General features: G+C 39.5%; 2 protein-coding genes across 8 annotated transcripts in view; both read right to left on the reverse strand.

Annotated features, from left to right (window-relative positions):
* Positions 1-25397, reverse strand: part of LOC124253871 (deoxynucleoside triphosphate triphosphohydrolase SAMHD1-like) — a 271358-nt gene that overhangs the window by 134634 nt on the left and 111327 nt on the right. The gene's annotated exons all lie outside the window — the stretch shown is intronic.
* LOC124253869 (deoxynucleoside triphosphate triphosphohydrolase SAMHD1-like) overlaps positions 14192-25397 on the reverse strand; it is a 44435-nt gene continuing 33229 nt past the window's right edge. For 3 of the 7 annotated variants that reach the window (XM_046687725.1, XM_046687726.1, XM_046687720.1), the window contains 11 exons: positions 25117-25176; positions 24735-24899; positions 22351-22442; positions 22031-22086; positions 21616-21734; positions 20955-21055; positions 18334-18414; positions 17984-18088; positions 17209-17331; positions 16983-17028; positions 14192-16724 (listed from right to left, as the gene is read on the reverse strand). In XM_046687725.1, coding sequence (XP_046543681.1) covers positions 21724-21734; positions 22031-22086; positions 22351-22442; positions 24735-24899; positions 25117-25176 — 384 coding nt within the window. In that variant the 3' untranslated portion in view covers positions 14192-16724; positions 16983-17028; positions 17209-17331; ... (2 more) ...; positions 20955-21055; positions 21616-21723. Of the gene's footprint in view, positions 16725-16982; positions 17029-17208; positions 17332-17983; positions 18089-18333; positions 18415-20954; positions 21056-21615; positions 21735-22030; positions 22087-22350; positions 22443-24734; positions 24900-25116; positions 25177-25397 lie in introns of those variants that run through there. The other 4 variants (XM_046687724.1, XM_046687722.1, XM_046687721.1 and 1 more) reach the window with 4 other exon arrangements.

The following is a 25397-nucleotide window of genomic DNA, read 5'->3' on the forward strand; positions in this document are numbered from 1 at the left end:
ATGCTAAAAGAATCCTCCTCCCCGTCCTCCTCCCTCAAACCCTTCCTCTTTCGACATTTCAAGGCCCACCATACTTGTACCCACATTTTAATGAAAAAGAAGTAGATAAATATTTTCAACATTTTGAAAAGGTTGCTGAAAACCTCAAGTGACCTATGGAGTCGTGGACTCTGCTGCTGCAAACTGGGTAAAGGGTAAAGCTCAGGATGCATATTCGGCCCTATTGATAGAGCAAAGCTTATCGTCAGAAATGTTATGTTCTAATTCTCTTCGATCAAACGAACATAACTTATTTTTATTTATGTACAACAAAACACTTCTCATGGGTAATGCCTACCGCAGCTGGTCACAGACGAGCAGGTTTATTGGCACAGTATACATATAGCCGATTGAGTAGTATATAGAGACTACTACACGAGGTCTCATTACATACGAATTATACGAAACGAGTGTCCTTCCTATGGTATTTGACCATAGGAAAGGTCATGAGACCTTGTTATGAGACCGATTTTGGTATTTTATATATTACCCACGTCTTACATGCTTTGAACTGACAAAATAGCGTATTTTTGTTATTTGTATGGTTTCAAACCGAAACCGGTTCCTTAAAGAGGTTGCGGAGAAATGTTGTTCTGTAGTACACGTTTTGCATGACGTCACACTGTAATGACGTCACTATGCCTTGCTCGTCTGCCCTCTTGGTAGCCGACGTCACGATGCATTTCAGTTGTCCTCGGTGAGGTGAGGTGACATTGGGTTTAACGTCTTGAGAATGCTTGCTGATATGACGATGTGCATGCGTGTTTATGTGTATGTGCGGCTGCTTGTACTAGCCCAGACTTAAGCTAGTTTTATAGCGCTAGCCCACTGAGATACCACGCTGCAGTGAAGCATGAATACCCCACTCAGACACATTATACTGACTTCGAGCCGACCAGTCCTTGTTTTACCCATTAATGCCGAGCGCCAGGCAGGGACCAACAAGTACCAGATTTTAACGTCTTTTGGTATGACGCGGTCGGGGATCGAACCCGCGACCTTCCACTCTCCGGGCGGACGCTCTCACCACTACACCACGGAAGCGGTCTCAGTTGTCATCGCCTCGCACAGCCTCCTACATTAAACTACTCCGTAGCACCCCGTTTCTTAGTTTGCAGTTGCTTAACTCGGCTAACATTACTGGTGGAAACATTGCGTTTATGTTTTTCGAAGGATATAATGTCTCAGTTCGACTCACAACTAATACAGCGATACCGCAACGTTCACAATGTTTACATTCCCACAATGCATTCACGTGTTTGTTATGAATGAAAAAGTAGTTCCGTGACAACGTGACCTAACTGAGAGGTCATCGGTTATCCAATGAAATCGTTAGAATCTCAGGTCAAGTCGTTACGACACAGGTCAACGCGATACGACACTCGTGTGACGTACGAGATCAGCATGCACCTACCATACGTTGTCCACGTGGGTAATAAAGTACGTATCCGTCTCCTCATTGGGTATGCACCTCCAGCCTTCCCTGCAAAACAAGATCCAGCAGCAGAAACTACTTCTACATACATGAAATATGCTACAAACTCTACACTGAATATATATTTTTTTTAAAATGATACACAAATTATACACGTAATTATGTTAACATGACAAAAACCTAAAATACTCATCTCCAATTCCTTGCATTACCTGCTTCAGGTCAGGTCACATCTCCAGGTCACTCCATGTCATGTCAGCTCACTCACTCCAGGTCAGACCACTCCTCACCTAACATCAAAACCATAGTACCTCAATGCTATTCTAGAACTGATCGCCATGCTGAACACACACCATTCGGCTTGTAATCCTCCATACGGATTACAGATCCAATACTGAACATTTCCATCATAACTTTGAACACACTGAAGAAAGCTGCATGTTGTGCAAAGACCTCGAATGGCTTAACTCGTACTCAATCTTACAACGTCACGTGACTTCTGCGCAACTCGCACGTGCAGAGCACGCTCGCTGCATTAGGCAAGCTCTACCGTATTTAACCCAAAAATATATTCATGTATGTTCGAATTCTCTTCGATGAAACGAACATAAATTATTTTTTTATGTACAACAAAACACTTCTCATGGGTAATGCCTACCGCAGCTTGAAATTAAAAGACAGGGCAAAGAAACGAGAATACTTTATTACAGCCCAGGAAATTTACAAGCCTACCATACAAGTGACACTCAACAACTCTATCATGTCATCTTTTTTATATCCGCCCAGCGGCCATGTCTCTTAAACAACCGATCAGGTACACCTGCACTCGCAGCGGCTGTTGCTCCCCTAGAACGAAAACTGTGCAAACCAAAACTGTTCACATCTATTTCTATTTCATTAAATTCTTTCCCTGAAAACTTCTCTTGTTCTCGTGTAAGAGATTTGGATATTGCCTTTGAGAAAATACTTCCTTTTGTTTTTTACAATAATTCACTTGTCTGAACAAGAATTCGTTGGAGTCTTCTATGATATTTGCTAATAACATATAACGGCGAAGCATATTCACTGGACAGAGTTGTACACTACAATATAAACAGATTGCCTTCACCAATATGTAGAGGACGAATGCACTTGGTAAAGATCTAGGGTGCAGAATACCGAAACGGCAAAACTGTGAAACAGTAGTACCTAATAATAACATTAACATTCCAAGCAAAACCCAAGTACTGTTGATGACTATGATGTATATCAATGTGATGATAACCGGATTTAAATCAAATTTAAACATAAAACCTGTATCTTACGCAAAATCTTCAAAAACCATTTTTCTTTAATAAACAAACTGATTGACAAACCTAAGGTCAAGGATTAGCCTCTTTTTGCCTGAACGCTGTGTAGCTACCGAAAGAGGATTGACAACTAAAGGGGGATTATCAAGCTCGACGATACAAGAGTTTCTTAAGAGTTCTTCAATAGCCTGTACAATAAAAGTACCATTTCTCAATGCGGAATGGTTATTTTTGGAGAAAGATGGAAGGGGTCTATCAACAAAAGGAATGACTAAATGATCGTCAACTACCAAATGACAGAATGATCGTCCACTACCACATGACAGAATGATCGTCAACTACCACATGACAGAATGATCGTCAACTACCACATAACAGAATGATCGTCAACTACCACATGACAGAATGATCGTCAACTACCACATGACGGAATGACCGTCCACTACCACATGACAGAATGATCGTCAACTACCACATGACAGAATGATCGTCCACTACCACATGACAGAATGATCGTCAACTACCACATGACAGAATGATCATCAACTACCACATGACAGAATGATCGCCCACTACCACATGACAGAATGATCGTCCACTACCACATGACAGAATGATCGTCAACTACCACATGACAGAATGATCGTCCACTACCACATGACAGAATGATCGTCAACTACCACATGACGGAATGATCGTCAACTACCACATGACAGAATGATCGTCAACTACCACATGACAGAATGATCATCAACTACCACATGACAGAATGATCGTCAACTACCACATGACAGAATGATCATCAACTACCACATGACAGAATGATCATATTCTACCACATGACGGAATGATCATCAACTACCACATGACAGAATGATCATATTCTACCACATGACGGAATGATCGTCCACCACAAACTGAGGAGCTCCAATATTAACCAAAAAAGAAACACGCTTTGTTAAAACTACCTTTCACGATGCACGAAGTGTTGGATTAAAACTCGTAAGACCTTAGTTGAATCTAAGTCAGTTCCTCCTGAACCTGCAGAATTATCAATGTCAAAATCTGGAGCACAGATAGCATCCATCTGTCGTGTCTTGGTTTTATGGACTGCTGGCACCTGAACTTCGGAACTGCAACTTACCACAGAAACTCGACCTGAAGTGAATTCTCTACTTCTTGTCAACTGGTTGGACTGGACTGAATCGGGACTGGCTGCCTGGGCTGCACGTAGTGAAGCTGCCGCTGGACTGGTTCTGACCGACTGTAGATTCCCTAGAAGCATCAACCATGCTAGCAGAAGACAGTAGTGCTTGGTGAAACATAGCTTAGTCTCCCCCTGGGCCGGAACGATGACGTACGTCGTTTGCGCAGGGCTTTGTTTTCATTTTTCTCGAATCTCCGTTCTTTCTCGGATCCAGAGGCAATATCGTCTTCCTCTAGTTCGGCTACAACAGCCCAGCCAGATGGTGGTGAACAATCCGCTAAGCGGATATACTTGTTCCTCCTCGAGATATATGAAGAGAGATTTTGGAGAATACCCACACAATCAGAATACTTGCTGCTCTTAATATATCTGAAAGCAGTGTCAATCTTGTCCAAACAACCAGCATTAAATTTATACTGAAGTTGGTTGCCTTTAAACCTGAAATGTGGAATCTCTGAATCTTTATGATCCCTTTTGAATGAGAATGACCTTTCTTCACTCTCTTCAATAATGTCACGTTTAAATGTCTTTAGTTTGCAATCCATATAATATTTAAATAATTGAAATATTTCGTAACCTTCAATGGGTTCCTCCTGCTTATTCGTCTTAGACGCTTCAGGATCCTCTGAATGGTCTGACGGGGAAACCAAATGCTTGATTCATAGCCGAATGTAGATAGAAGAAAGCTGCTCGGTGTGTTGTCCAAAGACCTCGAATGGCTTAACTCGGACTCAATCTTACCATGTCACCTTCGTCACGTGACTTCTTCACAACTCGCACGTGCAAAGCACGCTTGCTGCAGTAGGCAAGCTCTACCATATTTAACCCAAAATCAATTCATCTGATAAAATGGACAATGAGACATTTTATAGAGTTTGCTGGATATGGTTATTATTTTTTATGGGGGATTTCAAGCAGAGGTTTCATTCTGATCTCAAGACGTATTTGGATGAACATAAGGTTGATGACTTACATGAAACAGCCATGTTGGCAGATAACTATTGTTTGACTTACATAAGTTCTTATCCGTTTTTAGGTTACACCAAGATTTCTGGCCAAAAGTGCTTTTTCCTGGCAAAGACTTCAGGACATGGATTTTGCAATGGTGTTAAAACAGGTTCAAATTCTTTCGACAAGCAGTCACATTCTTCTCAGTCTAAGACGTCCGGTGGTTCTGATCCTGTCTGTGCACATTGTAAGAAGCCGGGCCATTTAATTTCTTCATGTTACAAACTCTAGTTTAGAAATCCGACTGCAGGTTCCTCAAATGCCTTTCTTTCCAGAAGGTTCTGAAAATAGTTTTCTTTGTGAGAGTAAGTCCACAGATTATGTAGTTCAGAAGGAGTATTTGCCCTTTTTTCTAAAGGTTCTGTGTCACTATGGGAGATAATTCTACATCACGGCCCATTATTATTTTGAAGCATTATGGAGCTCTTCAATCTGATGGATATTTTGCCTTTTTCTGTTGCGTCTTCAGCGAGCTCAGATGTGTTGCCAACCAGCACGAAAGGAATGGTGAAAACGTTGAAGCATAACATTATTTATAACTTTCTTCGTTAAACATATGAGCAAATATAAGTTCATGTAATACTCACTTTGAGCTACCCGCGTTTCCTGAAAGTCCTCTAAGGTGATGTAACCAATGGTCTTTCTTGGATGCAGCAAGTTTATGTTTTACAGTTGTATATTAAACCTACAGGCTGTGTGTACTATTCAACTGACAACTAGCTAGTTTCTTGCATGTAGAATTCACCATGTATTTAAGTCAACTCAAATACAGACAAAAATAATTCATCTTTACTGTACCCAGCGTGAATGGTGTTTGAAAAATGCGAACTACATTACGGCGCTTTGTAAATCAACCAATTCTCACAACACAGCCCTACGGTAGTAACTGGTTCCCTTCTGTACATTACCCCATTTCAGTCATGTGTCAGTAATCGCCTTGTCATGTGGTAGTGGGCGATCATGCTGTCATGTGGTGGTGGGCGATCATTCTGTCATGTGGTAGTGGGCGATCATTCCGTCATGTGGTAGAATATGATCCTTCTGTCAAGTGATAGCAGGCGATAGTTCTATCTTGTGTCATGTACTAGTGGACGATCATTCTGTCATGTGGTATTGGATGATCATTCTGTCATGTGGTAGTGGACGATCATTCTGTCATGTGGTAGTGGGCGATGATTGTGTCGTGTGGTTGTGGTGGACGATCATTCCGTCATGTGGTAGAATATGATCATTCTGTCATGTGGTAGTTGATGATCATTCTGTCATGTGGTAGTTGACGATCATTCTGTCATGTGATGGTGGACGATCATTATGTTATGTGCTAGCGGATGATAATTCTGTCATATGGTAGTGGATTATCATTTAGTCATGTGGTAGTGGACGATCATTTTTTTCATGTGGTAGTCGATGATCACTCTGTCATATGTCAGCAGGCGATAATTGTGTCATGTGCCCACGGGCGATCATTCTGTCACATGGTAGTGGACGATCATTATTTCATGTGACCACGGGCGATAATTCTGCCATGTAGTAGTTGGCGATCATTCAGTCACGTGGGTAGTGAAAGATCACTCTATGATGTGGTAGTGGGCGACCATTCTTTCGTGTGGTGGCACCCATGAAAGGCCACCTCCTCGTGGTGGGTGCTGGGTCACGCTAAGCGCCTTTCAACCCCCCGTTGTGGACCCGGGGGGGATATTTTGGTCCACCAACCCGTTTGCCGTGGGTTGCGCCCCTGTGTCGGTGGAGGACGGGAGTCTGGTGGTTGAGGGCAAGGGCTCCAGGAACAGCGTTCCTTTGCCCAATACACCACTTCGACCTTTACTTCACCTAGACGGGTGGTAGAACTGGCCCGGTTCTATCAATCGGCTGGTCATGCTAAGCCCTGTACATGTACATTTTGTTGCACCAAATTTGAAATTCTTTAAAACTTTTGTCAGTTGTCTTAGCTTCATTAAAATATATTTGAATCTTGATTGTTCAACTCCAATTTCGTAATTTGCCTTGAGTCCTATGTCCAGAAGGCAGTGGCTCATGGGCCAATCTGGTGGAATAACTCACTTGTTGATTATTCTGCTTGAGTATATCATCCGGGTATCCTTGGTGCTGCAGGCTGGAAACCCGCCTGTTTTTAGCATTGTCCTAGTGATACTCCGTGGTGGGTGGGGACCCCGGATGACGAATCAAAATAAACTCAACATGGAATACCAAACCCCAAACAAAAAAACGAAACGTCTACTCGACAATGATGACAACGAACAACGACCCTCGAAATCCATTGATTACTGGCCACGTTTTCTGATTCTTGAGACTCTTGATCAGACTCCCTTAAAGCTGAATCCGTTTGCGATATCCAAGGGTGTCCACGGAATAGCAGGAGAAATCAAAGGCGTGAAACGCTTGCGTTCAGGATCTCTATTGCTCGAATGTAATAGAAAACAGCAAGCAACCAACCTGCTGTCCACTGAAATGTTTGTTGGAATTCCGGTTAAGGTCTCTGCACATAGAACTCTGAACACCAGTAAAGGTATTGTAAGAGATCGAGATCGTCTATTTGCAGATATGACTGAACTTGACATCGTATCAGAAATGAAGGATCAAGGAGTGATATATGTAAAAAGATTTTCAACCCGGAAAAATAATGAGACTGTTTCAACTAACACATATCTTTTTTTTTTCGTTTTCTGCGCCGAATCCACCAAAATCAATCAGAGCAGGTTACTGTAATGTTAACGTTGATTTGTACATCCCCAAACCTCTGCGGTGTTTTAAATGCCAAAAGTATGGACATGGTGTGAACACTTGCACATTGTCTGTTACATGTGCTCACTGTGCTGAGAATACACATGTGACAGAAGATTGTGACAGTAGTTCCAAAAAATGTGCAAACTGCCACGGTAATCATTCAGCCTTTTCTAAGGATTGTCCCATTTGGAAAAAACAGATGGAGATCAACAGAATTAAATTCACCAATAATATCAGTTTTGCTGAAGCTAAAAAGTTGACACAGTCAACTGATACTACTGAAACCTATGCAGCCATCGCCAGGAAACCATCAGAAACAGCCCCAAAAGGAAACACTTCAACAGTTATTACTTTGTCACATGCCTGTCAAACAGACTTGACATGGATCAGCACGGACACTCCGGAACTCTTTTCCCCTGAACAGTCAACACAGACCGCAAATTCACTTCCTGATCAGCAGAACCTCTCTCAGCAACAATCTCCTATTTCACTCACTCGATCTCAACCTGAGAAAACTGAAAACAAACAGGAAAAACAAAAGTCAAACCAAGGTCAGAAACTTCTAGCACAAATAGAGCCCCTAAGGGGTCAGACAAGATCAAATTATGTAATAAGTTTGGGTCATTAGAAGATATGGATGTGTCTGATAACATCCATCCTCGGGCACATAGCTCGTCGCCTTCCAAGAAAGTGCGGGTAGATCCCCAATCAACCCACCAAAAGTTAATGTCTTCCAGAAATATAGTACAGTGGAATTGTAGAGGATTAAGAACTAATTTAAATGAGTTACATTTATTAGTTCAAGATCTGGCACCATCATCTTTCTGTCTGCAGGAAACCCATCTGAAACAGACAGATACTTTTAATCTACGTCAGTACGTTGCATATCATTCCTTCTCACCTCTGGTTGATAGAGCCACTGGTGGATCATCAATCCTTGTTAAGCAGAATATTATTCACAGCCCTGTCCCACTTACAACTAATCTTCAAGCCGTTGCAGTGAGACTTACACTTCATGTTGTCTTTACATTATGCTCTCTGTATATTCCGCCTTCTTCAACACTTCGCCTGACTGATCTTCAAGCTCTCTGTGATCAACTTCCGAAACCCTGTATTATAATGGGTGATCTTAATGGCCATAATCCACTCTGGGGCGGTACAAATATTAACACTAAAGGTAAAATACTGGAAGATTTTATCTCAAATAATGACATGTGCATATTCAATGATGATTCAAGCACGTACCTGCATCCTGCGACAGGCACCTACTCTTCTCTGGATTTGTCTCTTGCAGACTCAAATCTACTTAATGAATTTGATTGGTCAGTACACAACGACCTCTGTGGAAGTGATCACTTTCCAACGATACTATCAGAAACTTCTCCAACTGATTCTCCATCTTCTACAAGATGGAATTTTTCGAAGGCAGACTGGCCCTTATTTCAAACTTTATGCACATCTAAACTAAGACCCGAATGTTTCAGTGATATTGCTGATCCTATTCAGGTATTTTCTGACGTTTTAAATGTAATAGCTGATGAGTGTATACCAAAGTCCTCTACAACCTCACATGTACGAAAGCCATGGTTTAATGCAGACTGTAAAAATGCTAGAAAAGCGAGGAAAAGGCAGAGAAATATTTCCGCCATCACCCAACTGTCCACAACTTGAATAAATTTAAAATACTGAATGCAAAAGCACGCCGCACCTTCAAACAAAATAAACGGCAATCTTGGAGGAACTATGTCTCCAAAATTAACTCACGAATGCCAATGTCCAAGGTATGGAACATGGTTCAAAGAATTAAAGGCAAAGGTTCAAAATCTGCTGTTCACCATCTTAAAGATGGTACTAATTTAATTACTGACAAATCTCAAATTGCAGATAAAATTGGCGAAACTCTTGCCAAAAATTCTTCATCGGCAAATTATGTCCCTGGGTTTCAGAGATATCAGAAACAACAGGAAAAGACAAAACTTAATTTCGAATCAAATAATGGTGAAGACTATAATGAACTGTTTTCATTACATGAGCTATATACAGCTCTTGAGCAAGCTCATGACACTGCAGCGGGTGATGACAACATTCATTATCAGCTACTGAAACACTTGCCTGAGCCATGTCTGGTCACACTTTTAGACTTATTTGACAAAATATGGACGTCTGGAAATTTTCCTCCCTCATGGCGTAATGCCATTGTAGTCCCTATTCCAAAACCTGGTAAGGATCATACAGATCCGTCGAATTACAGACCAATATCTTTAACTAGCTGTGTCTGTAAAACCATGGAACGTATGGTGAATAATAGATTAACATGGTATCTTGAAACCAATAACCTGATAACAAATATTCAATGCGGTTTCAGGAAAATCGTAGTACCATTGATCATTTGGTACGCTTAGAATCCTTTGTTAAGAATGCTATAGTAAATAAACAACATGCTGTATCAATTTTCTTTGATCTTGAGAAAGCTTATGATACGACCTGGAAGCATGGCATTTTGAAGGATTTACATGATTTCGGTTTAAGAGGCCGTTTGCCTCTTTTATAACACAGTTTTTAAAAGACAGACAATTTCAAGTCCGAGTGGGTTCAACCCTGTCTGATCATTATAATCAGGATCAGGGTGTCCCTCAAGGCAGTATTTTGTCTGTCACTTTATTTAGTATCAAAATCAACAGTTTATCCAAGGTTTTAAACGATTCAATCGATGGATCACTTTTTGTGGATGATTTTAATATTTCTTGTCGTGGTAAAAATATGCATACTATTGAACGGCAATTGCAGTTGTGTTTAAATAAAATAAATAAATGCTGTGTTGAGAACGGCTTTAAATTTTCCAAGTCCAAAACTAATTGTCTACACTTTTGTAGAAAATATAAGCCGCATGAAGACCCAGAACTATCTTTAAATGGCACTCCCATCAAAGTTGTGAAGGAGGCCAAGTTCTTGGGTCTAATTTTTGACTCCCATTTAACCTTTTGCCGCACATTAAATCTCTTAAAGCTAAATGCCTGAAGGCCCTTGATTTGTTGAAAGTTGTTTCCAACTCAAAGTGGGGAGGGATCAAACTACCCTCCTCCACCTATATCGATCATTGGTACGATCTAAACTTGATTATGGTTCGATCGTATATGGCGGAGCCTGTAACAGCAACCTTCAACTACTAGATTCTGTTCACCACCAAGGTCTAAGACTCTGTCTTGGATCATTTAGAACTTCTCCAGTTGATAGTCTATACGTTGAAGCAGATGAGCCTTCTCTTACACAACGTCGTATAAAATTGTCTTTACAATACATTACTAAACTATATTCTAGCGAGTCTAACCCTGCATTTAGCTGTGTTTTCAATCCCTCTATGAGGATTTATACAACAAAAACCTTCTCTTGTTCCGCCTCTTGGGCACAGAATTAAGCCATTCCTGTCTGCTGCCGGCATTGAGCTAGAAAATATAGCTCCTTCCCGCCTTCTTTCTTCTCCTCCTTGGCAATTGGTTAGGCCACAAGTGGACCTAACACTCACTAAATTTAAAAAATCAGAAACTAATGATCTACAGTATAAACAAGAATATAATCAATTAAAAAGTAAATATAATACATATAAATCCTTATTCACAGATGGGTATAAATGTCATTGGGTCCAAAACAATCTCTTCAGATTACCCAATGACAGCAGAAGCAAACGCAATACTAACAGCTCTTAAATATATTTATAAACACCGTAAATATAAACAATATATCATCTTTTCAGATTCTCTTTCTTGTCTTCAGGCTATTCAAAATCTTTCTTGCAAACATCCACTTTTATTAGAAATTATTGAATTGTACAATGAACTTGCTACTGGCCAATGCGACATCGTCTTTTGTTGGTTACCCAGCCACGTTGGCATTTCTGGGAACACAATGGCTGATATTGCTGCTAAGGCAGCCCTTAACAAATCTGTGACACCACTTCTGATCCCATACTCTGATTACAAAGCTGCTATAAGATCTTATATCCGTGATCTGATGCAAAGAAGTGGGACACCCAAGTAGGTATCAATAAATTACATGCAATAAAACCCTATATCGGTTACACTTACTTGGGTTGTCAGTCCAGATTTGAAGAGGTCATTATGCGACGATGTCGCATTGGCCACACTAGATATACTCACCAATATTTACTGAAAGGCGAAGATCCTCCGTTTGCATCCCTTGTGATGAAAGAATCACAGTCAAGCATGTCCTGCTTGACTGTGTTGAATATTCCGTCACAAGGGATAAGTATTTTAATGTCAAGACATTGAAGGATCTTTTTTATAATGTTAATTTTCATTTAATAGTTGAATTTTTAAAAGAATTAGATTTGTTGACTGATTTGTAAATAGTTAAATATTATATTGTTGGTAGTTTCTATTAGTAACTGAGATTGTTAGTGGCTGTACCCTTAAAGGGGGTTGACGTAGCGTAAAATTATTGTCCTCCTGAGAGGGTACGTAAGTCCCAAAACATTCAAAGTCAATTTAAACTTGCCAGGGTTTTAAACGTAGTATTCTTGTTCTTTTAATTTTGGCTAAAATTTCTTCCAATCGCCAGCAGCTGAAGGGATGGTGTAAATCCAGCTAGGGTCCATGCAGGTAGCAAAAGTAATGTAAGTCCCCATGGTCCCTAGTATGGTGATCTACCTTCAGTTGTTGGCGATCTATTGCCTATTTTTATATTGTGCTGTCCCCTAAAGGTAAAATGTTTTAGATTTAATTACTAGTTTTACATGTATATCTGTGATATTCTAGTTGTTTTACTGTCCTTCGTCGGCAGGTTTTTCTAATATCTGTATATGTATTCCATTTAAATGTCAACTGTTCTCGTCACGATATGGCTGAAATATTGCCGATGTGACGTTAAATATTAACTCACTCACTCACTCACTCTTTCGTGTGGTAGTGGACGATCATTATGTCATGTGGTAGTGGGCGATCATTATGTCATGTGGTGGGGACGATCATTCTGTCATGTGGTAGTTGACGATCATTCTGTTATGTGTAGTGGACGATAATTCTGTCATGTGGTAGCGGGCGATAATTCTGTCATATGGTAGTGGGCGATAATTCTGACATGTGGTAGTCGGCGATCATTCTGACATGTAGTAGTTGACGATCATTCTGTCATGTGGTAGTTGACGATCATTCTGTTATGTGGTAGTTGACGATCATTCTGTCATGCGGTAGCGGGAAATAATTCTGTCATGTGGTAGTCGGCGATAATTCTGCCATGTGGTAGTGGGCGATCATTCTCACATGTAGTAGTTGACGATCATTCTGTCATGTGGTAGTGGACGATCATTCTGTCGTGTGGTAGTGGACGATCATTCTGTCGTGTGGTAGTGGACGATCATTCTGTCATGTGGTAGTGGACGATAATTCTGTCATGTGGTAGTGGATTATCATTCTGCCATGTGGTAGTTGGCGATCATTCTGTCATGTGGTATTGGACGATCATTCTGTCATGTGTTAGTGGACGATCATTCTGTCATGAGGTAGTGGACGATCATTCTGTCATTTGGTAGTGGACGATCATTCTGTCATGTGTTAGTGGACGATCATTCTGTCATGTGGTAGTGGACGATCATTCTGTCATTTGGTAGTGAACCGTCATTCTGTCATGTGGTAGTGGACGATCATTCTGTCATGTGGTAGTGGACGATCATTCTGTCATTTGGTAGTGAACCGTCATTCTGTCATGTGTTAGTGGACGATCATTCTGTCACATGGTAGTGGACGATCATTCTGTCATGTGGTTAGAACAGATGTGACTGCAGTTTCTAGAGCCAGTGCAAAATGTTGCAGGAGTTTTTAGTGGGACTTATTCCGTTTTGTTTTATTCATTCTATCCACGACCTAATATCGAGCCAACGTTCAACTCTGGAATGCCTTCTGTGATTAATTATGGCACAGACTTTATGTAACCATAATGTCTTCTGTCCGATGTAATATTAACCTTACAGTGTATAGGATATCGGTATGGGGTAACCGTGAGTAAATTCCGCTCATGTATGTCACGGTTTAGATGCTGAACATACTGGCGTGAAATAGAAAACAGCAAAAACGCTACCAGACAATTGCTGGCCTAGACAAGTTTTATTTCCTGCTAGTGTGCCCTGCATATACTGACCTATGCCATTCCTACCTTCCTCCGAAATATTATTTCACCCAAAGGTCCATACGTATTTATCTACAGAAAACAAAGCATTTGTTTCGTTGAATATCTGTATTACGGTAAAGAAGAAAGGACTTATATTTTATCACTGTAACTGTCGTCACAAATATGTGTCACATATATTGTACTGAGGGCCTTTGGTCTGTGTAACATTGAATAAAGAATTTTCAAGGCTACGTCTTGACAAGACTGTCCGGTCTCCTTCATAATTGTTTTCCACTGAAACCTCTAGTTCAGTGACTTTTGTTAGTTGTGTCATCACAAAAGAGTTTATGGAGTTCAAATGCTTTTATTAAAGGATTGCGTCTAGATACAAGTGCTATCAATCAATCAACAATTGGAAAAGACAGGATTATACAGCGTTAAAAACAAAGTTTAACATAACAACAAAGAGAGTAACACATGAGGCAAAAACATGAAGCATGCTATGTCCAGATTGAAATAAGGTTATTAGTTGGAGGCGTAAACGCACCCAACCCTATAATCAGGCTTAATTTTCTCTCAGGTGAAATTCCTCTCTATATATACACTTGGAATATTCAAAATAACTTCCAGCCAATGATACTTAGTCCCTTTGTATTTTGGCAATTCATTCCAAATAACCAATGAACATAGCTGTAGTAAATTAGGAGCCACGTGACCATTTGGGTAATTCGAAAAAAACTGTCCCACTTTTATGCCAAAAATCTAGTTTTCTATAAATCTCTAATTTAAACAGTGCTTTTACTGATCGAAAACGTTAATAAAATGATACACATCGCAGAATCGGAAAATCCATTCCATTTTAGTTGCACCCATTAGGTTTTCCTGGATACATAGCCGCCACATACATCAGTTATATAACGCTCACGTATGTTACTATTTCAGACAGGGAATCCTCGCTCGTCAATGGTCTCGTGATTAAAAATGACGCCGCTGACATGCGAGAGAAACAGTGCGCACTTGTAGGTATAAGTACAGTGAAGTCAATCATATAGGTTTTTCGTGCACAATAATCGCAACGGGTGCGCGAAAGTGAAACAAAGGATTGCGGCCTATAGAGGTGCGGCCCATAGAGGTGCGGCCATCGCGGCCTATAAAGGTGCTTCATAGCGTTAGTGTATGTGAGCTAAGACATGGCTACACATGACAAAGACCTTTGATATGAAATGTCAAATACTGGAGATAAGAGTACCGTATTTGCGATGCAAGTACCGATCTCTAACAGAAGCAAATCTCTAACTGACGGAGGTATGGTCATCGTGACACTCACGAATCAGCTTTACTCCCCAAATCTCACGTCCGTCTCACAAAATGTATTTATTTACCCAGGTGCCTTTTTAAAAGGCTTTTCTTGTTTGATGTCTGTGCGGAACCCAATTAGGTATACAGGTTGGATTCTGACTGATACAGGTGAGATGTTATGAGCTATCTGTGCAAATGAAACTAGATATTGCATCCTAACGGAATGATGCTGTTTTCAGTGGGACAACTACTTCAGCCATGATCAACGTAACAGTACCATTGTGTTTTCGGATTTGTACAAGTGTATCAGCTCTCGTATAAAACTGAAAGTCATAATGATACTTACACTGTTCTAAAAGAACAATTCAAATCTAGATTAGTCTGTTAATCTGATATTCATGTCATTACGACTAGTGCCAGAAGTGTTCACATATATGCTCGGTCGTTATTTGCGTTTGTTGAACAATGTTTCAGTCATATATAACTACAGGACGCCAGATGTTGTCTTCATACATGTTTCACCAACTTGGAAACTCGAACACCCTGGGCAAAGGCTTTCACTATTAAGCGACACAACCACACCCGTCACTCATGTAAACTGAAAACTAAACTAAAGGTCGTATATTACATCATCATTACAGAATTCATGTATAATCATGGAACATATCGGTGAAGATTAAGTTACATGTTAGGCTATTGAGATTGGCACGCATTTCTTCCATGTTTGGTGACTGCAAGATCAAATAAATCCTCTTTCGATGCAGGATTATGATGCAAAGTCATTGGTGTCTGAAAACATATTTGCAGTATTACTTATGTTTAAATGAAAGGCAAGTCCTCTTGCATTAAACATTCAACATGAAACAGTAACCTGATTAAAACATGTGCGTGTGCATTTATACGTGCATGCATTTTCCAAGCCACAACAAACGTCTGTGCTCTGTCTATATTAGATTTTGCACTAATTCAACCATATGCAGTGCATAGCATTACTCTGTGTGTTGTTCCTATCTTTCCTTTAGAAATGACTGATTCCAGTAAAAACAAATTATCTTTAAAAAGGTAATTATATGGATATTGATGGTAAGAAAAAATAACAAAAATGAGAGAATACTCCTCTTCAAACACCTTCATTAAGAGACTTGTGAAACCCATAAAAAACAATAAAAGAACAGATGTTATGAACAGAATATTCACATGTGCAGTTGATGTGCAATGCTGCTACAATATTTACTAGTACTAACACAAATTACTATAAGTAAATTGCATTTGTTTGTATTGATTCATGTATATGCAACATCCTTTCTCGTGTTTGCATTTCTCATGTTTGCACAGGTGATGTTCACACAGAAAGTCTTTATGCTATTACTCTCAGTTTAACTATTCAAGTTTGTGCTTTTGCTACTGGAGCCCTGTAAGAGGCAACCAACGTTGAATGGTCAAGGCCGGTTGACATGGATTATCAATGTCACCATGTTCCCAACTGCAGAGAACGCCATGACTATTTTGTTCTGATATGGTCAAGGCTGCTCGTCACATTCTCCTGTGTGAAGTCGTAGACAGTTACTCCATCACGTATAATCTTAGAACAAAACAAACAGCATAATTATATGATGATTGATGGTACGTAAAAGTAAGAAAATGAAAGAATGCTTCTCTTCAAACCCCTTCATCGTGAGGGTTGGGAAAACAATATTACGCCAATCAATAATAGAACACTTATACGAAATGTAAACACATAATAACACTGATTCGTGACTTAACTAAGCAATTTATGGTCATCTGTAGGTTGAATGTTACAAATCAACATGCTTTTACCTCAGTTTCAAACCAAACTCACTTTATTTCCTTGAAGGTTCTTGCTCAACGGCATATTTGCTTTGGTTCTGATAAAACAAAATAAAGTAGTGACATGGTTACGTTTTATAATGTTGCCATACTTAGGACACAATTTGATGTTAAATTGTATCAAAGAAATCTGATTATGAAAGCCATATTTCACAGTAAACATGTTGATTCTTAATATGTAGCATGATTAATAACACATAGTGTTTAGCTATCGTTACCTTTGAATATTCCTCGGTGAACCATAGATCAAAGCAGCTTTTGAGATCATCATCGAACTGTCCGTGTTTGGAATAAGCAGCAACTGCACATTCTCGAAATGTTTTTGGCAGCATCTGTGGTTTCTAGAAATCAGATAGTCAAATATTCACATGCAGATCGTCCATGCAGGAAGCAAATGTACTGTAAGTCCCTAGTCCCATGGTCCCTAGTATGGTGATCTACCTTCAGTTGTTGACAATCTATAGCCTGTTTTTATATTGTATTGTCGCCTATAGTTAAACTGTTTGAGACCTAATTACTAGTTTTAAGTTCCTCTCTGTGATAATCTAGCTGTTTTACTGTCCTTCGTTGACAGGTTTTTATAATTTACCATTAATTACTATGTATACAAATCGTCACGATATAGCTGAAATATTGCCGATGTGACGATGTGACTTACTCACACACTCACCTGCAGATCGGGAAGTTTATTATTGATGACATCAATGACTTCATATATTTTGAGATCTATTTATGGAAGACTTGTGAAGGATATTTTAAAGACAGCTGGATGCAGACAGTTTTTCGAATTCATCTGGTGTCATCACACTGCCAAAGTTTGATTGATAAACACATATGATACTGTCGAAAACGTGCAATGGCCTATGCATTTAGCATAAAGGCTTAAAAACATGACAACGGTTTCGTCGGTTTTCATTCACTTTACTAACCTGCAGGTAATAGCAACATATAATCATATACTTCTGCGACAACAATAGCAAAGAAACAGCGTACCTCTTCTTCCGTCAGATAGATAGACTTCTGAACGTCGGATTTCCTATAAAAAGGAACATTTGCCACTGGGTCAGCGTTTCCGCGTCCATAATCAAAAGACACCACCTACAAAATATATTAATTTGTAAACAAGAATAAATATAATGTGTGATGCATATGTTTCTCGACGTATCCAGTGTAGCCTTGATTTAAATTTACATTTTGTTGGATTTACGATGGGAAAGACTTCCACAGAGAAATCCAAACTTTTGATATATCAATATTTTTGCGAAGATATTGACGAAGATATATAAACAGTCAACCGTCACCTAGAAACAACGACTGTTTCTAACAAAGTAAGGTTTACATACAATGATTTCAAACTGTTGTTCATCAAATGTCTTTTTCCCAGCCTGTTTTAGAACTTCTTGTTTAATTTGTGGAATCATTTTCTGAAAATATAATAGAGTACTATAACAGTGAAACAAAGAATCAGATGGTTGCACTAAGTACATGATTAGCCTAGACACGGACAGCTACAATACTGCACAATTCGGTCTCCACTACTGAGCGACAAGTTATATATTTACTGTAGAAAAAGTCAAGAATGGGTGGTTAGAATGTTTCTTTATAGATACATACTCATGATTTAGTCAGAATTATACAATCGAGATGGATTTGGAAAGAGTTTTTTTGTCACTGTTTATCGATTTTTTAGCAAGGTATGTATATGCCATCAAAATAACGCTCATCGTTAATTTTAGAGAGAGAGAAAAATATTTATTCAGGTTCGAGACATGGAAGGTGTGCGTTTTTTATGGTGGGCTTAGCATTAAATATTGTTCGAACGCCAATAAAGTAACAAGGTCAAATGATTGGCTCCATATGAATAGTGTCAATGAGAGGGTTTGTCATTGCTTCTAAAATTTGGTCTTTGGATATTTGTTAATATGAGAAGCCATTTATAATCCATCTGTGAAAATACACATTTATTACTTTTAGTTACTTTTACATTCATCATTTGTAAACATGAGTATAAGTTTCTTCACAGAATGATTACATTGCCATTAGCATGAACAACGGAACATGAACGAGGTTCATATCCTTATTATTTTTTAAAGATTATAATAAACATGTTATGTAGAATTTACAAATTCAATTTGTCCTGAATACTATAGACTTACATATACATTTGCTAAATTGATCATTTAGATCATGGTAAAATAATTGTGGTAAGCTTCCCAAGCTAACACATTAGCTACAGTTATTATGTGTATGACAATAGAATAATAGGCATATTATCAAATTTTAATATTTGTTTTGTTTTCTACTAAGCATTTCTTAAACAAACAAACTTAAACTTGAGCCCTTAGGAGTGTGTGTGTTTAAAGAAAACATACTTTCTTCTGGGTGTTCTTGTGCCCAGCATCATCAATGCGCTCTTACAGGACGTCTGGTAACAAACACTGTGAGTACGTGCGTGAGTGAGTGAGTGCGTGCGTGCGTGCGTGCGTGCGTGCGTGCGTGCGTGCGTGCGTGCGTGCGTGCATGTATGTATAGAGAATTTCATAGCTAAGGGATTCATGTTCTTATCCCATCGAGACATGACATTTTTACAAAAGCATACATATGATAAAAATACACGATTGAATTAATAACTTTTCAGTTTCAGATATTATGATTTCTAATTACGGTTATTTCTATCACACAATATAAACGGCATTTTATGAAAACACTATCAGATGCCGTGACAGAAAACACTACTCAATATCACTCTTACGGATCAAAAGTACTATGTTCTAGTAACTATAGTCGGCGTTAATCGCCAGCATACAACGGGAGAAACCGGGTCCACATCATTGACATTTGCGGTATCAAATTTGCTAAATTAGAGATGAGAACGATATTCAATTAATAAGGTCGTTCAGTTCCATTTATTGTGTTTATAATTTCGTGACGAAGTTCCGTGTTTCGAAACAGCTTAAAAATACTAGTTTCTTTCTTTAAAAGGATTGATGAGCGTCATTCTGGTGACATATACTTTGCAATAGAATCAATGAAAAGGCAATAAATAAATTCTAACCGCCCGTTCCTGAGTTTTACTTCAGTGAATAGATGTCATATATATGTCACCCTGTAGTGGTGACCACCATTGTGCAGTCCTTGCCGGAGTCAGTGAAGCGAAAGCGCAGCATACCCCGGAAACCAGGCTGAGTACACCATGTGCGATACCAGACTTCAAACTTCGATGGAGCCTTAGTTGCCCCGCACTAAACGTGTGTATTTGATTCCTTGACTGTACTATAAGCTCCAAAGTAATAGAATTTGGACTTTATTGAGACATTAGTACTTTACTGAGAGTTTGTTTTCCCAATTATAACACATATGTGAATGCTGGACTTCTCCAATCATAGCATCAACGTAATTGTTTAGGGAAAATCATCTAGCCTACTAAGACATAAACATTCCCATGGGTACGAATTGTGCTCATTTACTTGTTAAATTGTTTTGTTTAGCATATGCATTGCCATTTCTGCTCGATTTTTGGTATTTTGGCCAAGTGGTTCCAACTAAGCGTCAGGTGTACAGATGATTTGATATTGCTCAGAAACCATCAAATAGCCAATGCCTGTCCACTGAACGAAGAATGAAGTAAGCAAAAATATTCAATGCTGAGTGACAAAACACTCTCAGTGACAAAACACTCTCGTAAAGTGGCAAGAGGGGTGCATTCAACTTTCCCTTTTCGTCGAGCAAAGTTCATCAGCTCCAGCCTCTGGTGTTCACATTTCACAACTTTCAGTGAACAATCCAGAACAATCCAGAACAATCCTTAGAAGGCGTTGGATGAATATTACAACGTACAATATGTCTGTCCACTTGGCCATATGACATTACTGAAATACTGACCAGTAACATTTGTTATCCCAACTTATTCATTTAGCTATATAATGTGTGTAAAGCGAAAAGGTTTACGAAACAATCAACATACTCGATTAAAATCCTCCTTCACAATGTGTTTGCTAACACACTTGTATAAATCTCTTTTCTGTATTCTTTTCACGATGTCACTTGCATCTTTCAGTGCTGCGTCTGTAATTGATATTATTCATAAAGATCACGCGGATAAATCGAAAAGTAGAAACATGGATTATCGTTCAGAATAAACAAATTTTCACAACTTTTTGGCAGGCATATTGCTCTTGTGGAGTCTGTCAGCTAAGATGAACTGTACTGAGAAACTAATGCCAATAGATATTTACTGCAGCTTCTACGTTTGCATGATATCTTTGTCTTACAGTCTTGCTTAAATTCAGCAGCACATTTCTGCAAGCTGAATACGAAGGCAAGTCATGCCCATGTGGTCGGTATGATTTTGCGTGTGTATACGTTTGTAAAAGTACTGTTCTGACTTCCGTGGCCTTAAGTCAAACCTAGTTTATATCTCTTCAGTGTATTTGGCTATTCTCAAATATGACAATCGCTTTACACACGTCAGTGTCTCTGAACCCAGTGCCTTCTTAATGAACCCTTGTTCACAACTGTGTTTGTAAATTGAAACAACTAAGTCTTATCACTATTTGGCTAGATATTACATTTCTTTAATGTATGTGTGAACAACCAGTCAGGACACAATGATGTATGGTATTCACCAGAGTCTTGGGAACTCGTCCCGAGTGTCACAGGGAGATCCACCAGTTGAAGGATGCTGTCATTCAGCTTGGAATAGGCCGCCATGTCATCAATACATTCGGATATTTTTATTTTACTGCTGCAAAAAATAACAAACTTCATTAGTCGTTTCTGATTGTAGAAAGGTATCTATGTTTGGTGTGATGGTTGTACATGTAATCAACTAACAGTGAATTCAAATGTATATTCACATCCACATGTGGCTGGATGCTTTACACTGGATGTTGGTGAAAATGAATATATCTAAATCACGTGCAGGTAAATAGTGCTTTAATATTGATAGTGTCATATCTCATAATCATTACCCGGGCCCAGTTCCCACATTTCTGTTCTTGGTATTATTGCATTTGAGCAAATTTAACAAACTTCACATACGCATTTTCCCTGGTATCAGCGCCGTTTTGTCAAGTTTTACAAGCGCATCAACAATCCTGAAAAAAGACATGGAGCGCATTCAAAATATTTTGACAACAAACATCTATATCCCTACAATGCATATTATAATGTATATGTATGTATAAATGATTGATTAATGAATTAAATAAGCATGTTATCGCGTCAAAACGACGTAATATCAGAACTGATGAGATATGAGTGGATTCGATGCATACACCAACGTTGCTAAAAAAGGTTCTCGATAGTGTGTGTGTGTGTGTGTGTGTGTGTGTTTGTGAGGATGTGTTGCGTGTACGTACATAAGTTCCACTCCACGGGTAACTGGGTGCTGATAGACTCTTCGGTGTAGGGTTTCCCGGGTGCGAAACATGTCGTACAGATTACTGGCATTCTGCAGTCAACACAAACATAACATGAATCAGGTCACATGTTCAGATGACCTTTTATGTGCAGCGTCTGTTTCAAGCTTTGTCCCAAAACTCAGTTGGTATTGGCACAGATGCCATCAGAGAGCAAAATCCGTTTGTCCCATCTTTAAGAGCATATGTAAAGACTGCAGTGTTAATGAGTATTAAGCGCTTTCCCGATACGTCACACTGAAAGAATAGAGCATAACAGCCAGGCCAGAGTATGTATTATTCGGTGTCACTTTCACTTTCGATGACTACGTATTTTGACTGGAACCGAGCGTGTAGGTTTAACGAGATTAATCATTATCTTTCCACCAATAATGGTGCCAGCAAACACAGTTTTGACATCACCAGAGACAGTGACATTTGAGACGCTGATTGTGTTGTCTACTGGCGATTTGGGCATTACGCGAGTGTCCGCTCGGCATGACGGGATTTTCATCAATAGGTGTCACTGTGGGGGGATTAAGTTTCTTGAAATTATGCTCTATATTTGTTTGTGCTGGTAGGTTTTCTATTGCAGAAATTGTTCACGGAATGGGTCGTTTTTCCCCAGTTCTCAGCATTATTTAATTTGGCGGAGGATTATTGTCATTTAACGTCTTCGCGCCGAGTGATTTGTGAGTGGTTTCGATGTTTGAAGACTGGCGGCATCGCAGATGTTTTTCATAAGAGAAGAAAGTGTGTTTTTCACAATACTATATCAAACAAACAACTGATCGCAGGTTTAGGCATGCCTTGACTGTGTGTGCCTGTGTAATTAAAGGGGGCCGCCATCTCAACAGATGTCGAGTGGAGACGTGAATACATACAACTTATACACCTGCAGAGGGCACAGAGAAGGATCAGCAACTTTAGACAACATTTTCGGCCTTGACGAGGAGTCTCACCAGACCTATTGTTCTCTTGTCTCGCGGACAGTTTATAAAATGGATTGTGCTCTCGACTTTATTATGCTCTTTGGAATATTATGTCCAGAGGGTCCGCACTGCTGCAGGGACTCGATCTCTACTTGGGTGTCACGCCCTCCATGTTCAGTTCAATTCTCCTCCTTTCCTCCGTGATCGTGAACCTTTAATTTCAGTGAGTGAGTGAGTGAACAGTGAGGAGTGAGTGAGTGAGTGAGTGAGTGAGTGTGGTGAGTGAGTGAGTGAGTGAGTGTGAGTGAGTGAGTGAGTGAGTGAGGAGTGAGTGAGGAGTGAGTGAGTGAGTGAGTGAGTGAGTGAGAGGAGTGAGTGAGTGAGTGAGGAGTGAGTGAGTGAGAGTGAATGAGTGAGTTGAGTGAGCGAGCGAATTGCTTTATGCCACTTTTACAATATCACGGCGGGGGACACCAGAGTTGCACTTCACACATTGTACCCATGTGGGGAATCAAACCCGGGGACGCATAAACCATTAGGCTACCCAACCACCCCGCGAGGATGACGTGATGGGATAGCCGTTCCACTTTCGTTTTAGTGATTTCTCATTGTTGTTCATACATTACAATTGGCTCATTTTTTTATATGTGTTTTGCAAACACTGATGCAAAACGGGGATAGAAGTGTGTCTAGTTCGTTTGGGGGTATTGCATTCATTTGGCGAATTATATTTTGGGGTTTTAAGAAAGTTGTCAAACAGTTTCAAATCATAGTTTCCTTGTGCAGGATCAAGCCATTGATCATGTCGTACTCAACAGCGACTAATCTTCCTCGGGCATCTTTAGGCTTTGTGATTGTCGTATGCTTCCCATGCTCGACCATGGTGTTTCGATGACGAAAAGATGGTCACAGGGAATTTCAGATAATCTGCCTTCATCAAAGTCAAATTCAAATTCGGTACCATCAACCTACAACATGCAGTATCTGTTTGGCTGTTTCCCATTTGATCAATTAAAACTTTGCCTCGAACATCAGATGAAGACATGTTGTTTGTAAACACCTGCTCACGTGAACCAGGGAAAAACTCATACTTCCGATTATGTAATTTGCATACTTATGTCTTTAGGGTATGACATAAATGGGATTTTTATGTCATAAGCTTCTGTCACGGATAGATACAGTTGCGTGTGGATAACCGGGAATCAGTCCGAGAAAGAACAACCAGGTCATGTGAGGTGAGGGAGATACGATCCTTATCCTGTTATAAGTAACATGTGTAATGGCATACTGAATAATTTTTTCCGGGACTAGGTGAGTTATATATATGACATAAGTGCCGTTACTAGACCTTATATATGCTTATGTGCCTAGACGAAAATATTAAATTGTAGGCAATGCAGGACTGAGACTTACTTTGTCTCTTGTACAGATCCGTGGTTTTCCATCGACGTCGTTGATACGAGCCATCTCCATGTACCTGTCGTGGTCGAAGTTGTTTTTCATGCCCACCATGTGACAGTCACGCGCGAAGTAATCCCACTTGTCCACGTCAATTCCTGTTTTGGAGTTGGCTACAATCTGGCGAGAAATGTGCTTGTGATACACTAATGTTTAAACACATTTCCAAGATTGAAACATCCATTGCACTTGCAAGCACAATATGTGGCATGTTTGCCAATGTCCCGGACGTGTAATATTAATAATGTTTGCTAAATGTATTAACAAACTAAAATCAACCATCCGAGCAACGATATGTTCGTTCTGTTTGAACATTGATGTAGTAATACATACTTACTTCATAAAGGTATGGTTTGGTACTTCTCATTTCAATCACACTTTCAGTAGTCACATGGTTCTGTAAAACAGCATCGTAAAACATAATCACAAGGGATAAACACCCATCCATCGTTATATTTAAGGTAAAGTTAAATGTTATCAGACCACAGACCACTATCGGCGAAAACAGACCACGGAGATGGTAATAAGTACAGTCTGGTATATTTTTGCTCTATATTATACAACAATAATGTGCATCTTATGTGTTTGGTAGACACATGGGTACTTTGATGTTTATCC

The sequence above is a fragment of the Haliotis rubra genome, unplaced genomic scaffold (assembly GCF_003918875.1).
Source record: "Haliotis rubra isolate DU_JTF1 unplaced genomic scaffold, ASM391887v1 Scf557, whole genome shotgun sequence".
Classification (NCBI taxonomy): domain Eukaryota; kingdom Metazoa; phylum Mollusca; class Gastropoda; order Lepetellida; family Haliotidae; genus Haliotis; species Haliotis rubra.